This window comes from Diplotaxodon limnothrissa, linkage group LG16, assembly GCF_057381915.1.
Source record: "Diplotaxodon limnothrissa isolate DT_005_m linkage group LG16, D_limnothrissa_male_GT1.1, whole genome shotgun sequence".
NCBI classification, from domain to species: domain Eukaryota; kingdom Metazoa; phylum Chordata; class Actinopteri; order Cichliformes; family Cichlidae; genus Diplotaxodon; species Diplotaxodon limnothrissa.
In genome coordinates, this window is record NC_140611.1 from 33,697,654 (window position 1) to 33,714,245 (window position 16,592).

At 40.4% G+C, this 16,592-nt stretch overlaps 1 protein-coding gene across 1 annotated transcript in view; it reads right to left on the minus strand.

The window, feature by feature from the left end:
• Positions 1–14,979, minus strand: part of gpr39 (G protein-coupled receptor 39) — a 44,096-nt gene extending 29,117 nt beyond the window's left edge. The window contains exon 1 of the mRNA XM_085373919.1: positions 13,904–14,979. Within this exon, the coding sequence (XP_085230045.1) occupies positions 13,904–14,687 (784 nt within the window). The 5' untranslated portion in view covers positions 14,688–14,979. The remainder of the gene's footprint in view (positions 1–13,903) is intronic.
• Between the last annotated feature and the right edge of the window lie 1,613 nt (positions 14,980–16,592).

Genomic DNA, 16,592 nt, shown 5'->3' on the forward strand with positions numbered 1-16,592 from the left:
TTATTCTATCCCATATTATAAGACAGATTTGATTAGCCAGCTATTTTTTTTCTTTTTTACTTAGCTCCACCACGTGAACTGTATTTTGGTTCGTTCTAATGTTTGCTGATAAAATAAATCCACATCAGCCCCAGAAGTTAGGATGAAATTAGCTGCCATAATCTACTGACGACCGTCGGCAGGAAGACGGATGAAACCAATATGACATCATGCACTGGTTAGTGAAGCCTCAGACTGAGCCTGTTCACCTTTGCTATCTTGGAATTTTGATTCCTGATGCGATGAGTAAGGGGTGGATATGACTAATGGCTCGGCTTACTCACAGTTGAGTAAAAATAGGCCGGCAAACCCCTTGCTACAAGGAAAAAACATGGTGGCTGCCCGGTGATTGACTGAACTCTTTTTGCTGTAGTTGCGGCAGCCACTTTTTGATCCCAAGGATATTACAGGTTGCCTGGTAGGAGGCAACTTGTCTCCATAAAGTCGCGCTAAAACTGACCGGATTCTCAGACTGGCGAAGCCAATAATTGCTGTTTAATTTATAAATGCAGACAGAATGACAACACACTGGAATTCATCTGAGTTAGTTTGCACAACTCTTCTGCAATGTGTCTCTTTGCTGTTTGCTAACTGGCTGTATTTCTATATAAAAGCCAGATTATCAAGCACCTATGTAATTTCGCAGTTAAATCACCATTCTTCAGTACTACCTCACAATTTGTAGAGGAAACTGTTGAAATCTATTAAATTCTGGCTGAACTAAATGCAAGTACAGTGTTCCCTCGTTTATCGCAGGTTTTACGTTCTAAAAATAACCTGCGACAGGTGAAATCCGCAAAGTAGCGATCTTTATTTTTTACAATTATTATAGATGTTTTAAGGCTGTAAAACCCCTCACTAAACACTTTGTACACTTTTCTCAGACAGGCATGAACAGTTTCACACGTTTCTCTCTTGTTTCAACACTCTCAAACTCCAAGCCTTAGTAGAATAATAAATCCAGTATTATAGAATGAAACCAAAGATCAAACCCTGTTTTCAAGTCCAGAACATGGGAATAGAGCAGCTAATTTAACATTAATGAATCAATGGTACGGAAGTGGAGGAAGCAAGAAGAATGAGTTGAGTAAAGTTTGACTTATCTGACTGTTTGGTTTCACTTAATGCGCCTTATAATCCTTTGACGTTGACACTGTTGTGTTGTCTTCTGCTAGCGAAGATTTATATAAATTTGACAAGTTGTACAGGAGACACAGCAAGAGATTGATTGAAAATGGTCTACAGCCAATCAGGATGCAGAACACAATGCACTGTAAAAAAAAATGCACACCAAAAAATCCGCGAAACAGCGAGGCAGCAAAAAGTGAATCGCGATACAGCGAGGGACCACTGTATGTTCATTTGAATTTCTGGGGCTTTATCACAGTTAATTACCATTAACACAAACACATTGCATGTGATTACCAACTTGACCCTATTCACCTGCAAACTGACAGCAGATCTTACGGCTGTATTATCGCCATCTTGATGCACCAATATCAGCAACGGTCTTTGGTCTTTGGGAGCCAATTTATAACAAAAACAATTTGCCTGAAGTTTTTTACATAGAAGTCAAAGACCGTAATAAGCAAAGGAAGACTCAAACTTTAAGTTACAACCAGATTTTTAAAAGAAGAATAAAGCATTTCATACATGTAAACGGCTGCTTTAAGCATGTGTAGCAAAGTTCTTTCTCTCTGTTTCAGCCAATCAGCCTCTGGAGTGCCGGTCTTTGGTCCAGAAATGGCATTAAAATGGAATTACTCAATGCCAGCTGGCTTTTTCTAAAATTTATGGAGCGTATCTAGAGTGCACTTTACACTTTATGACATTTTTTAGTGCAACGAAATAATTGATCACTGTTAAAATGGACAGCTACAGTAGATAATTGGCTAAAAATCATCACAGATTCATAACATGGAAAGACAACGTTCCCACTCAGATGAATAAATACACAATGAATAAATACGCAATACATGATGGACAAAAGGTAAAATATACATGTTGAGGTTTGGAGGAATTTGAGGGTTCACCTTTTATAAAAACGGAGCGATCCAAAAACAAGACACAAAATCCAGATCTCTAATCACAGTGTGCCAAACAATCCACGTGAAGGTTAGGAAACAATCCAAAAAGAAATCCAAGAGGAGAACAAACATGAGAAGATGAGAAATCCTGGAAAGCCTGACAACAAGTACTAACAAGACCACATTCGAAGTGACAGAGTGAAAAGGGTGTAAGTTTACAGGGTATATATTTCACTGATAGGAACAAGAGTGGCAGGATAACAAATGAAGGAAGCAAAGTGAGTGCAAGGAGACTTGGGATTACAAACCAAAATAGGAAATGACTTGAAATAAACCCGCAGGAGAGTTTGCTGATTCACAGAGCGAACACATCCATATTTTGGAGGAGGTGGAGGTGTGGATGTGGGATAAACTAAACACAGGACTCCTGAGACTGAGGTTTATGGAGACAGCCAGCAGACCTCGATTACCATCCTGTTGAAAATTTTGTATTCTTTTTGTTTTATTTTTTCCTTTTTTTCAGTTCCACCTACTGGTTAGGTTTATGTACTAACACCTACTTGAATAGGTTTGGGAACTATAGTGAACTTGGGTAGGTTTAGGCCAGGGGAGGGCAACTCCAGGCCTTGAGGGCCTTTGGAGCACTTCAAGACATGTTGAGAAGGTCATTCAGCCATTCAAATCACCTGTGTGGGATCAAGGACACATCTAAAACCTGCAGGACACCGGCCCTCGAGGCCTGGAGCTGCCCATCCCTGGTTTAGGCATTAAATATACTTGAATGGGCTCAGGAATCAAAATAAAGTTGGTGTGGTTCAGGAACTCTCTTTTAGCGCCTAATATTTGTTTTAATCAGGAAACCCTGATGTTGAAATTCTTCAGTTTGAGAGCAGATGTTTTGTCACTTTAACTGAAGATTAATGCTAATGTTGTATGTCTGTGATTTGTTTTTGCTAAGCTCTAACACATGAGCCCTGCTGCAGCCAAAAACTTTAGCCCTCACAGCTCTTTTTTTTCCTAAGCTCCATCACAAGTGGCCCCAAAGGTCAAAGGTCACAGGCCAAAAGCCAAAAGCAGCTCAATAGAATTAATATTCATTTTACAAATGCTGGCTCTCAAGCAATTAACCTTCTGTCCTGGACGTGATGTGCGGGCAACTTAACGTGGATGTTCCCTGGTTTTAATTACTCTCCAAAGTCGCCGGGCCCAGCCGGGATTTGAAAGTTATTTCAAAGTAAAGTGCATCAGCGGCAGGAACGGGAAACATCTGACATCAGCGTTTACGACAGAGTGGAATCTGTCACAATAACAATATTCAAATGCAAACTGGGATCATCGCTGCAGTCGATAACAGACGTGACCTCAAAGTTATATTCAGTAAAATGTAATATTCCATTACAAAGATGATGAAGTCGAGTCTGCAGTGGTGTTTATGCCCGAGCTCTTATGAATTTTGTATTAGTAAATATTGAAGTTTTTTAAATCATGGTCAGGTGATTTTCTTTAGGAATCATGAAAATTAGTCATTCCTAATAAGACTCAAAACACCTTCCTTTAAATGTGGATGCAATAAAGTGAGAAATAAAAACTGACTTGAAAGTGAGCCATAAATAATATTTTTTTTAAACCCAGAAAATCCCCCCTATATCTGTTCTCATCAATATTTATTTATGCATCAATATTCTAGTCTGTTGGTAATAAGTGGAGGAGGGTGTAGAGTTGGAGTGTGTGCTCTGAACAGCCCACACGATTCCTGCTGAAATTAAGTACAAGCAAACTGTTTGCATAAAAGACTATCACACACTGAGGAGTGTCATTACACGCCGCCTGATTAAAAATCATTCAGGGCTGTCGAGTTTCAGTCTCAGACTTGCACTTTTTTCTTTTTAACTGCATTTTTTCTGTGCACCTTTTTTTTTTCTTTTTTTTATAGGATATAAAATGAGAGACTGAAGCTCAACAAACTCAAAATGCGTTTCTCGTATCAGCAGTGGCTTTGCTGGAAGGTGAACGCTTTCGGTAAACAGCCTGAAAACAGCAATAAACCTCAATTTTGTAATAAACATGTCTGATACATGCTGAGACTCTGAAGCAGGGAGCGTTACTTTGGTTACAAACACAATTTTCTCCTCAAAATCCTTACTCTTAATTTTGCAAAACACTACAGTATTCATGACTGCATGGTTTAGATATGGTAAGTAGGCTTATTTTGAGACAATAGGCAAAAACTCAACTGAAGCGCATTACAGAGAAAAAGTGAGGCATGTTCTTCAGACCGAATATATGCATTACATCTCAGTTTTTCTCTGCTCTTACTCATTATTCACAGCCCATTCGAGCCCTCACTAAGAGCTGAATTTCTCCAAATATTAGGTCCATTTTTCAGCTGATTTAAACACAGAACGTGGGGAGAAAACTGAGTAACTCCGGAGCATTTCTCATTGTTACTGAGAAAATGAGAATTGCATCACACTCATCTGCCACTTTATTAGGTACACCCAAAGGTGTTCTATTGGACTGAGATCTGTTGACTGTGGAGACCATTTAAGTACAGTGAGCTCATTGTCATGTTCAAGAAACCAGTTTGAGATCATTTGAGCTTTGTGGCATTTGTGGCATGCACTCCTGCTGGAAGGAGCCACTGTGGTCATTCAGAGATGGACAACAGCAACAATACTTAGGAAGGCTGAGGAGTTTAAACAGTGTTTAGCGGTGACTAAGGGACCAAAACTTTGCTAATAAAATATCCCACGTACAACCACACCACAACCAGCCTGAACTGTTGATAAAAAGCAGGATGGATCCATGCTTTCATGTTGGTTGCTCTAAATTCTGCCCTTCTACCCTGCCATCCAAAAGTCCAGCCGAAATCAAGACTCATCAGATCAGCCAACACTTTTCCAATCTTCTGTTGTCCAATTCTGGTGAATCTGATTGCATATTAGTCTTTTCTGTTCTTAGCTGATGGGAGTGTTGTAACAGGTGGTTATTTGCCTTACAGTTTTCTTCTTATTAGTTTCAAGCAGTTTGCCCATTCTCCTTCGTCATCTGGCATCATCAAGGCATTTCCACCCAGTGAAATGGATATTTCCTCCTATTTGGATCATCTTCTATAAAACCTACAGATGTTTGTGTGAGAAAATACCAGCAAATCAGCAGTTTCTGAAATACCAGCCCGTCTGGCAGCGACAACCCCGCTATGTTTAAAGTCACTTTTCCTCATTCTCATACTCAGTTTGAACTTCAGCAGGTCGTCTTGACCTACATGCCTAAATGCACTTGAGTTGCTGCCATGTGATATCTGCGTTAACGAGAAGTTGAACAGATGTACCTGATGGAGTGGGGGGAAAAAAGAGAAGCAGATTAGGCCCACTTTAAAGGCCATTTCCAGTATAATATTCAGCACTGTCTGCCAATCCAAATGATCATGACTGCAATCCTTTAATTAACCAGGAACATGTTGATTTTATGTCCTTTTCATTCTCACATCACTTTCACTATGTCTGGCATCATCATCATGCCCACCTTGTCACCATCGACCATGAGGTAATACCAGTGAATCCGCATTCAGAGTCACATCGACACAGAAGCACAGAAACAAATTGTGTCCTATCAGGAATTTAAGCCACACAGTAATTGTGACTAACGGATAAAAACCCACTTTATGAGCTGGTTTTAATGCAGCCGACCCTTCCTCGTTCATTTATGTGAGGACAAAGATTCTGTCTAATACTTATTATGTTATTAGGCTAACAAGGGTGTACAATTGGCCAGTAATTGAATCAGACCACAGTGGGAGTGAAGCAGTTTTCTGCTCAGGACAACAGTGAAATTATCAGGTGATAATAAAACCAGAGACCTGGAACTGAAAATATCCTGAATGTGAATCTGTACTTTCAGATGATAGTGGCGACCGTATCTACTTGCTCACGATTCTCCTCATGATCTTTGGAGGCGGGAACTGCTTTTCTTAAATAAATGAGTAAATTATAACATCTATAAGCTTCTAATTTCTCTTAATTTTTTATTTGTCAAGTTCTTCGAGACAAAGAAAAACCTGAGCAACATAATCTGCTGCTTCTCCTACACTAACTACAGCTCCACCAGGTCGACTGGTTGTCTTGTGCTGCAGAGCTCGATGAGCTCGGTGTGGTGGGGAATTAGAATAGCAACCTCATGGAAGCATGTGACAGGAAGTGATATTCAGGATACCTCCTGAGTGCTTCCCAGGTGAGGTGTTTTGGGCATGTCCTGCTGCTTTGATCTTCTGTAGATCAGTCTTCTGATCCTCCTGAAACTGAGCAGAATAAGAGACCTTTGATGTCGAAGCAGCGAGCGATTCCTGATTGAGCTGCACATTTTTTAGAGGCGGGTGAAATATGCACAGAATGCACAAAAGTCTAACAATTCTTAAAGAAGAAGCCCAATGAACAGTGAATTAGCCTTTAATTAGCAATGCTTCACTTCTGCATTCTCACCTTTCTTTAACCTTTGTGTCCCTTTTGAAATAGTGAACAAGTTGATGTGGTTGGTTCTCAAGCAGTTATTTAAATGAACCTGTTTAGGACGAGGGGGGAAATCCTTCCTCTAAACTTCTATAAAACTCAAAGGTTTGTTTTCCAAAGATAAGTGTTTTACTTTACCATGAACTCAAAGAAACTTTCTTTTATGCACAATGCTTGGAAACCACGGGTTAACGTGTTTTGTAACTTCTAAGCTTATAAGTTCTTTTTAAAGTTCAGCATTTCCCTCAGAAGAATGTAAAAAGAAGTGAATGTAAAGTAGCATTAATGACAGTTTTCAAGGCATAGACTTCAGTTGGGCAGCTTGCCCATATATGTAACAGCCACCAAATTATTTGCACTTCACTTTGAGTAAATGTCGTCTAAAAGCATGTCAAACACAAAGCCTGACAAATGTTAACAGTGTAAAGTACGTCTTACACTACGTCTTTACATTCCTACAGGTCCAGTGTAAAACTCTCCATGCTTTCATGTAATCCCTGGCTTTAACCAGACTTCTGCAGCTAGTACAAGTCTGCACTTTGATACAAAAATTACATGTTCTACTAGTTGCTTATGAAGATGTGTACTTTGAGGCACAAGACCTCAATCTCCTCATAAAATCTCAGTATTCTTGGTCAGTTTCCCTCTCCCTGTCTTAGCCTGCCACAGACTGTAAAATGAGGATGGACAGAGCCACCCCGTATTTTGTGGAGTCCCAGTTTGAAGCTTGGAGTTGGGTCTTTTAGATGTGTTTTTCTGGAGCCATCCATGACCATATATGGAGGAGAAGATGGTGAGCAAAGACATGCATCCATGAAGCCCATACAAACACAGGTATACATACTAATTACTGCTAACAGACTCAGAGAACACTCCAGTGTCAATGGAAAAAACTGGACCATAGACAGTCTGAAGTCATGGCTTGTTTGTTTGGTTGGGGTTTTTGTTTGCCAGATTCTATTTTAAAATGCTCCAAAAGGCACCCACAGCACATCCAGGGGTCAGAATTCAGGGACTTCAATTAGCTGAGGCGAAACCTAGCAGACAGCTAGTAGCTATAGCCTGTGTCGAATACACCTGTCAGTCAAAGAGGCCACGCCCCTCATAATGTACACACTTTAATACAGTTAGAAGAGGAAAGTTATTTAAAAACAAAAATCACCCCTAAAATGAAGTCGCAACCTTCAGAACTGAAAAATGAAGACAAAGCCTCAAGAGTCAAAAACTGCAGTTCCTGTAATGACCACTTGAGACACACTCCAAAGATAAGCCAGTTCTAACAGACTCCCAATTTAAAATGTCCAACTGAAATAAACATGTTTACGGCTTGCTGCAAGAAACTGATCCTGGAAACCGGCGGGAACTGAGTGAGTCCAACATAAAAACAAACAGCCCGACATGCAATAGACTCAATACTTGAAATGTGCAATTCACTTGTATTTTTATTTTTATTCCTATTTATTCTATTTATCCCCTTCGTATATTTTATTTATATTGTCTCTGTATTTATATATATGTGTGTGTGTATAACTCTGTAACTTCTGTCGGTGCTGTGCTTTTTTGGAAATCGAATTTCCCAGAGGAACCTACCCGAGGGATTAATAAAGTTCTATCTTATCTTATCTTATCTTATCTCTTATGCAGACAGTGTTTGCTCTGTTGGTGTCATTTTGGGTTCAGACCATCCTACAGTGTGCTCCAGCTCCATCTCCATTTCCCCGTCCAAATAGTTTAACCTCTGCCTCCAAAAAAACCAACATGGTGGGGTGAAGCTTTAAAATGCAGAGACAAAAAACAAAACAAATCGTGATATCACCTGTGGCTACGTCTACTTTTATATAAAGAAACTGCAGGTTTTTGCACTTTCACCTCAGTTTCTCAGCCCTGGAAGCTGCAGCTTGGTGTAAATGTCGAGCAAACCTTCAGCTCTACATTATCCCTCTCATATCTTTGTGAATTATGCAGAAATTATAATGATAACTGCCACTGGATTGCTCTGACCTGAAAGTGATTTTGTGCATCTTGTTTGTGCGATCATACTCAACCGAGTTATGTTTTAGAGGAGCAGTGTGGTTCACAAATTGCATCAATCAGCCCTACAGGCTTTAAAACACCTTAACTGCCTCCATTAGCTGAGTGTCACAGACTCTGCACTAGCTTCCCATTGTTTTCACATCACACTGGTTCTTTACCTCAGTCCCTCCCCGTCGGCCCCCTTCAGCCTGAAGTAAAACTCACAACAATTCACATTAAAAGTTTTTAAAATGTTTCACAGTATTTATACTTTCAGCACAAAAAAAAAAAAAGAATAATCGCACACAAACACCAAGGTTATAAAATCAATACTCTGAATGTGTGAGTTTTAGGAGTACATAATGGACTCCTGTGCTGTGATTCAGACACACACACACACACACACACACACACACACACACACACACACACACAGGTTTGGCTGGCGTTCAATGCCAGGCTGATCCAGCAGGACATCACAGTAGACTGACTCAAACAGAGGAAGGTGTGTTTGTATGCCTAAACCAGTAATGTTAAACCACTTAAATAAACAGACCACCCTGCCCATTTCTCTTAGCAGTGCGATAACCTTGAATGACATCATGTCCTGACATACGTCAGTACACAGTGAAGATTAGAGTGATCTGAGAGTTCAGTTTAGCAATGTTAAAGCACAGTGAACTATGGGAAAGCGACGTGTTGAAGTGAAACACTAATACACATGTGCAGAAACAAATGGCAGCTTCAACTGTCCCAGCTGTACTCAGGCTACCTAATTTAAGGCAAAAACAGTTTGTATAAGTCTAACAAGCTTAGGTCAATATATGGTATGAACGATTTTATATGATTTTAAACGGACTTGAGTAATTTGGGCTGGGCCTGAAGCAGCTACACGTGCCTGTACGCACTGAGTAAACAACACCAGCACTGCTATTGTTATTTTTGCTGTGGATTATGAAGACCAACATCACTACTATCCACTCAAACACCGAGATCTCAGCAGGTCTGTAAATACGAGCAGTAAGATTGCAGGTCAGCAGCAACGCAATATGACGCAACTTTGTGAGTCCGAACTGGTGACAAAGGAGGCGCAACATCCTCAGTGATGTAGCGCAACTTCTTCGTGGTGAATATGCATTACCACCATCAGGATGGAGCTGCAGGGCACCACCTTTGCAAAAATCTTTTCTAGCTCTGCTGAACAAGTCCAGGTGATTCATGAGGTCTTTAATGTCAGTAACTAGGAACTCATCATTGTTGTGGTTATATCTGTCTGACAGCTGCCACACAACACAAATGAGATTTTTAAAAGGATAATAAACACTATAATCCAGTATCATCTTATCTGAATGATTATTGTTATATTGAGAGGAGGAGTAAAAGAAAGGGAGTGCCAGGTGGCTTACACTGAGCCAATCAGCAGAGGGAGAGGGCGGTGCTCTGTGCTGCAAATACTTATCTCAACAGAAACTTTTAACAACTGTCAGTATTAAATGTATTTGCTGGGTTCAGAATACTTCTGTTTCTTCAGCCTCTATTAACCAACCTATGAATGTGACATGATGCTCAGATTTAAACAAGTGTAGGGCAGGTGTGAAATGGCTTGTTGTGATTGGTCAAAATTTCCCCGATAACAAAAAAGTTGTCTTTTACTTTTTTGTAGAAAAGGAAAACATGTTTAGGTTTGTTTTTTTTTAATCTAAAGTTTTAATTCTGAGAACTGGAAATAAAACTTCTTGGGTCAAGTGGGTCAGCCCTGTGATACAATGTTGTGGTGGCAAGCGACCATTACGGTGGGTAAACCGGGGCCTTTAGGCAGCTTTCTGGAATTTCTGTCAGTATATTCAGGAATAGATCTTCAGGCTTCTCAAAGGATATCCAGAGCTCTTTGGATGTCTCTGCCTTTAAATGATCCCATGCTGCTCAAATGTTGAGGGCCGGGCTCTGGGGAAGACACACAATGGAGCACTATCCAGATATGCTTTTACTGCACTGGCAGTGTATCATTGTGTCATCATGCTGCAAAATAAAGTTGCTGCCAATCAAATGCTTTCCGAGGGTATTGCATGATGGATGGATAGAATTTTCATTAAGCTTCAGTGAACAGTAGATGGTTCAGATCACCTCTCAGTCTTGTTTCAGTTCTCTGCAGGATTTTGTCCTCTTTCATAAAAACATGACTTTCAGATACTGTTCATGAGCTGTAGATAGTATTTCAAGTCTGCCACTTCTTTTGTCCCCCACTTGTCCAGTTTCCTAAAACTTTATAGAGCGCATTGAAAACCATAAATGAATTTACAGGTAACGGCCTATTAGGACGAGTCTTTGAAAACTGTGTGTGCTGTATGAGGATTTTATCCAGAGGAATATGCTGGTATTATACAAAAGGAGGATTATTGTGGAATAAAGGTGGACCTCTGTTCACAGCCCAGTTTATTTTCCCCTGTTAGCAGACCAGCATCCACAGTTTTTAAGATATCAAGCTCAATTTAGTCCAATGGTACCAATAACAGCTCGAGTTGATTTAATTTAGGTGAAAATCAGTAAGAAATTGATATTACCCACAATTCTTCATGGATCGACTTCAAACACAGCAATATATGTGGCCTTTGGGGATATGAATACCTAGGCTGACTAAGAATTTGACCCGGACCTTCACTGATAGCACCCAAGATCAAAGGTGACCTTACAAAGACATTTCAAGAAACCATATTGAGTAATATATCATATAAAAGGGGATGGAGAGCGCTATGCAGCACACCTGTCATTATGGTACCCTACGACATCACAGTGAAGCAATAAAGTTTGAATATACCTTAAAATCTCAAGTTTTTACAGCTTATAAAAGTCAAAGATTTCAGCCAGTTGGGCAAAGAACATAAAATGCAATATTTTAGTACGTAATGCTTGAATGCATGTTGTATAAATTGCTTTAAGTGTTCAGATGGAGTAGAAAATCACTATATAAGAACCAGTCCATTAAACAAAAGCAGGTTGATGTCAGCATGTTTTAATACAAAAAAAACCAAAATTTAAAACATCAAACAGCTCTTTGGGGCAGGGGTGATGGTTAACGCACCCATATTTAAAGTTAAAAAACCCCCAAAACAATTCAAAATGTTTTGTAGGTGTCGCTGGGACCAGGATAACAGGGGTTTAAAAGTTTTATTCTGTTAGTGTGCAGTTTAGCTCATGCACGTCCTGTTTCCTGTCAGTGTTTTGTGTATTTATGCGCTGAGTCTGCTGTATGACTAAAGGGACACAGTCAGTCTGCTGCCTTCACTGCAGAACATCAACATCCGTTAACACCTCCGAGCCTCTCCTTCTTCGAGGCCATTCCTTGCTCATATTCAGTGGACCCAGACAGAGCACACAGGACGTCCAACGTGTCATTATTCCGCAAACTCTGCTGTTAACATGTAGTCTGGGTTAGGCAGGTGCTGGCATGCCTGACTGCTCTGGTAGAAGAATTCCTCTCTGTGAGGTGTTTAGTGAGGTTTCACCCATGTTTTTGTCTCTTGTGATGATTTCATGTCAGTTTTTGAGTGGGAAGTATTTTTCTTAAGAGTTAAAACACGACCATGGAGCATTTTGACTTCCTCAACTTCAAGACTTCACACTGGGCAGCATGAAAACATCTCTTTGCAAGGCTAAAAGCTTAATAGAGATTTAGCTTTCTGGTGGAAGTCCATATTAAACATGGTCACACTTTTGGATAACAGACAAAAAGGTCTAAACACTCCGTTTCAGGCAGCTTTTAAAACTCCTGGATCCTTATGATGTCATAGAAAGCAGATATGCTAATAAACTCCACCCACATGCCATTCAAACATGTTCTAAATGAGGAGCAGCCAATCAGAAGAAGGAGAGAAGCTAAAATAGTGTGTTTGGGGCTGTGAGGCTGCTCCAACTCCTAGTTTAAGGCAAAGGATGATTATTTTGAACAGTGACTCATGCAAAGCTACCCTGGAGTCCAAGGATAAAAATTCAGAGCTGGACATGAGCAGAACAGCTCAGCATTAAACAAGCCATGATTACTATTACAGGCAATTTGTGTGCAGCGTGTTTGACACACCCTAAACAAAAGCAGCTTGTGCGTGTCAGTGTGTGACATCAATCATTTTCATGGTCAGAACAAGGGAAGAAGACAGCCCAGACTCATTTTTATTACTTCCTCTTGTGGCTCAGAGACAAAGTGGTGTTTTTACTGTTGGTGTAAACAAGCAGAGAGACTGCACATCACTCATGTAGAGCACGGTGCACAGTGTGTACAAAGAAGACCCTACTTCACTGTTTCTGTTAACATTATCGAGAAATTTAGACTCGGGAGAGTTCAAGTAGACTCAAGCACTTTGGTAAGAAAAGTCCACCTCTTTAAATTAAGCTGATCTTAAACTTAGATTTGTTTTCGCTCCTCCCCCTTTAAGACAAATTTCTTCTGATTGGCTGTCATTGCAAACAAAAGGTTTGAGAAGCAGATGGGTGGGGCTTCCGCACCTGAGATGATCATATTAGGGATATGCTATCCCCTCTTCATGCCATCATACAGTAAAGTACATTTACAGTTTAACTGTGCGTCCTTTAACTAACCAATCAGCATGTAGCAGCAGAATGCCAGTCTTCTTTGGCCGTGTTGTTTTATTTGAACTAAAAGACTTTATTGACATTTTATTTGTTAAAAACAAATTCAAAAATTTTGGATTTTTGTTGAGTTGTTAATAATTACTTTGTTCCAAAGGTCAGGGCTCAAACCGGGCCACTAAAGTGACTTCGATAATATTCCCAGTACAGTAATGCCAGCCCTGACACTGTCTGTGTGAATTTTTTTTTTTCTTCCTTTTTTTTTTACTGCAATTTGTACGTGTACTTACACTTCCATGTCCTGGGGGTATATTTTCAAAGGCTGTTTGTTCTGGTAATAAAATAATTTAATAGGAAATGATATTTTGTGGTATTTCCACTTTACAAATGATGGCGAGGACAGTTCTAGAATAAACTCAACGCTTAAAGAAGGGAAAACTTTGGACAGTGTTTTTAAAAAAATTAATTTAAGCTGTTGTGATTTTTTTTTTCTGGTCCAGCCCACGATGGTTTTTTACCATTTTGCGGCACTGCCATTGGTTGCGGACTACCTTGTGATCGCCCTCTGCTGCATGCCTGACTGAACTGCAGCCAGGCAGTGGACTGGCGCATTCTGGTGTCATGATGTCGCCGCTTCTTCCACGTTTGTGGCATCAGATTCAAATTATTTTACAAATTTCTGCAGCTTCATCGGTTTTAAGACATTAATACAATACAATACAATACATTCCAACTTACCAAGAAAAACTATGGTCTGCTTCCTGGCTGACTTGACCTTTGAACTTTCATTGTGGATTGCTCTTTGATTTCCACTGGTGCTTCCTTCAATGAATCCCATTGGCTTCTTCAGGACCACGATCATAGCTCGGCACATGAAAGCCACGCAGACCAGCACGATCATGTACACGATGAAGGCAAAGAAGATGCTGATCCTGTACATCACCCAGTGCTCCCTCAGGTTGGTGCAGAAGGTCAGGTTCTGGACTGGGGTGCTGCGCGTGACTGGGATGTGCCCCTGCGTTCCCATGGTGATCAGCAGTGGCAGGGCCACGAGCAGGGCCACGACCCAGGCGAAGGTGATTAGGCCGGTGGTCCATTTTCCTCCCAAGGTTTTAAAGCGAAAAGGGTAACAGGTGGCGATGTAGCGCTCAAAGCTGAGCGTGGCCACGTTGAGGATGGTGGCATAGCTGCAAGCCTCAAACAGGAAGTTGTAGATCTTGCAGAAGGCGTTGCCCGACGCTGACGAGAAGGGGAACCAGATGGCACTGTAGAGCTCCACCGGCATGCCAATGAGAAGCACCAAAATGTCAGAGCAAGCCAGACTCACCATGTGGTCAGTGACGTTCTTCTGAAGGTAGCCCTTACGCTTTAGCACCTGGGTCACTCGGATAGTGACTGAATTACCCACAATGCCCGTCACCAGGATGAGGCTGTAGAGGACCGTGAGGAAGATTTTGATCCCATATTTGGGTTCAAGCTCTTGCCAGTTCTTCTCCTCTCCTCTCTGCACTTCCTCATTCATGGCTGCAGACTGGCGCGTCCAGATTTTCCAGGTATTGCTTTTCTTATCAGTCCTGCTGCGCGCTCTCCTTGCGGGCCGGTTTTTCCTGGAAACAGCTTAACTTTGTCTCAAAGTATTCCCGACTATCGCAGAGGTGGGAAACACGGATCGCTACGCGCACTGTGGAAAACTTTCTAAACAAAAACTCCGCAGTTTACCCGGCGTGCTTCCCCAGCCCCGGCCACCTCCTTTCTGCCTTCATGATCAGGTAGAAGTATCCAGAGAGTTTCCGCCCGTGCGTGTCCTCCTGTGGTTTCACCTGTGAGTAAGTAAAGTGTTGGGCAACATTTAAATTGCGCTGATTTCCTCCTCCCTCCGATGAGAACAGCCCAGTTAAACATCAAACACGAGCGCGGGTCTGGTTTCACCCCACACACTGTAAGAAACAAAAAGCAGGTGGGCCAACGAATAAAAACAAAAAACGAAGCAGATCAGCAACAGACTGCACGGCTCTGCTGACTTTACTCGGCTTTGTAAAGGAAAGAAACACGGAAGGTAATGTTGACATGACATACAGTTCAACATATGAAGCCCACAGAACTTTACTTCTGTTTGGGTCAAGTTGAGCTGATATATTATTACAACACTGTAAACACTTTGTAAAGTAAGTAAGTAAAGTTTATTTATTAAGCGCTTTTCATAGACAGGTAGTCACAAAGCACTGTACACAAAGATTAAAATAAAGAGTACGATATAAATGTACAATATACACAATATAAGAGGTTAAATGTAAATTAAAAATGTAAAAAGCGTTGGTAACCGAAGGCTTGTTTAAACAGTGAATTAAAAAGGTGGACAAACAGAAGTTTACGTGGTTGTTTAGTTTCAATATTAAGTTCACAAACTTCATAATTCAGACTTTTATTTAGTTCTGTTTGGGTCATGTTGTCCCAAGTTTTCACAACTTTATTATAGTTGTTGGGTCAACTATAACAGGTTAGTTAGCCAGGCTGTTGCAGTGGAGTAAGTCATTATTTGATTTCTCAGTTAAAGAAATGAATAATCTCTAAATTTTATGGTAGTATTCTTTTTATGGAGATAATGACAGAATATCAACCAACGATCCAGAAAACACACTCTTTATATAAATAAAAGATGTAGATTTATTTTCACATCATTACTACTTGGTGGAGCAACTCTAACATAACATTACAACACTGTAAAAAGAACAACAAGTTGAACTTTTTGGGGGGGGTTCTCAACTTCCTAAAAATGCTGGGCAAGCAGAAGTTTACTTTGCCATTTAGTTGACAAAACATACACGCAGTTCAAAATATTAAGCTGCCTGAACTTTATAATTCACACTTATTTACTTCTGTTGGGCCAAGTCAGCCTAACATCACAACCCAAACATTTTATGCACAAACATTTATTTTATTTTAAACAAATATGCAGATATTTGGAATGATGGAGGCAGGTGCAGGAAATTTTCCACAAAGACTGAAGTGTCTCTCTGATTTCTTTGTATAGTCCATATCTTAAACTGATTACTGATTAATGGAGCACTGCTGAAACTGTCCAATCACGGGTCAAAGGCAGCTGGAAACATGTCTGATAACACTGACAGTATTGAGAAAGAAATATAAATATTTTCAGTCCCAAGTGGTTCTGTGTTGAAGTTGCAATTTCATGATTAAAGTTGTTGTTTTTTAAGTCAAACAGCTGCCACAGCTGCTACACCATCTACAAAATGTCTTGTGTTGAACTTTAATCTCCACATTTTCACTTTTCTTTATCAAAAAGAACAAGAATATGTTGTTCGTAATGTAGCTCTAATACTCTTTTTATAGCCCGGTAATCTGATTATGTGTATATAGCTATAGGAGTGAAACAGGTTGTAGTATTTACTTTCCAACGTCAGCGTAC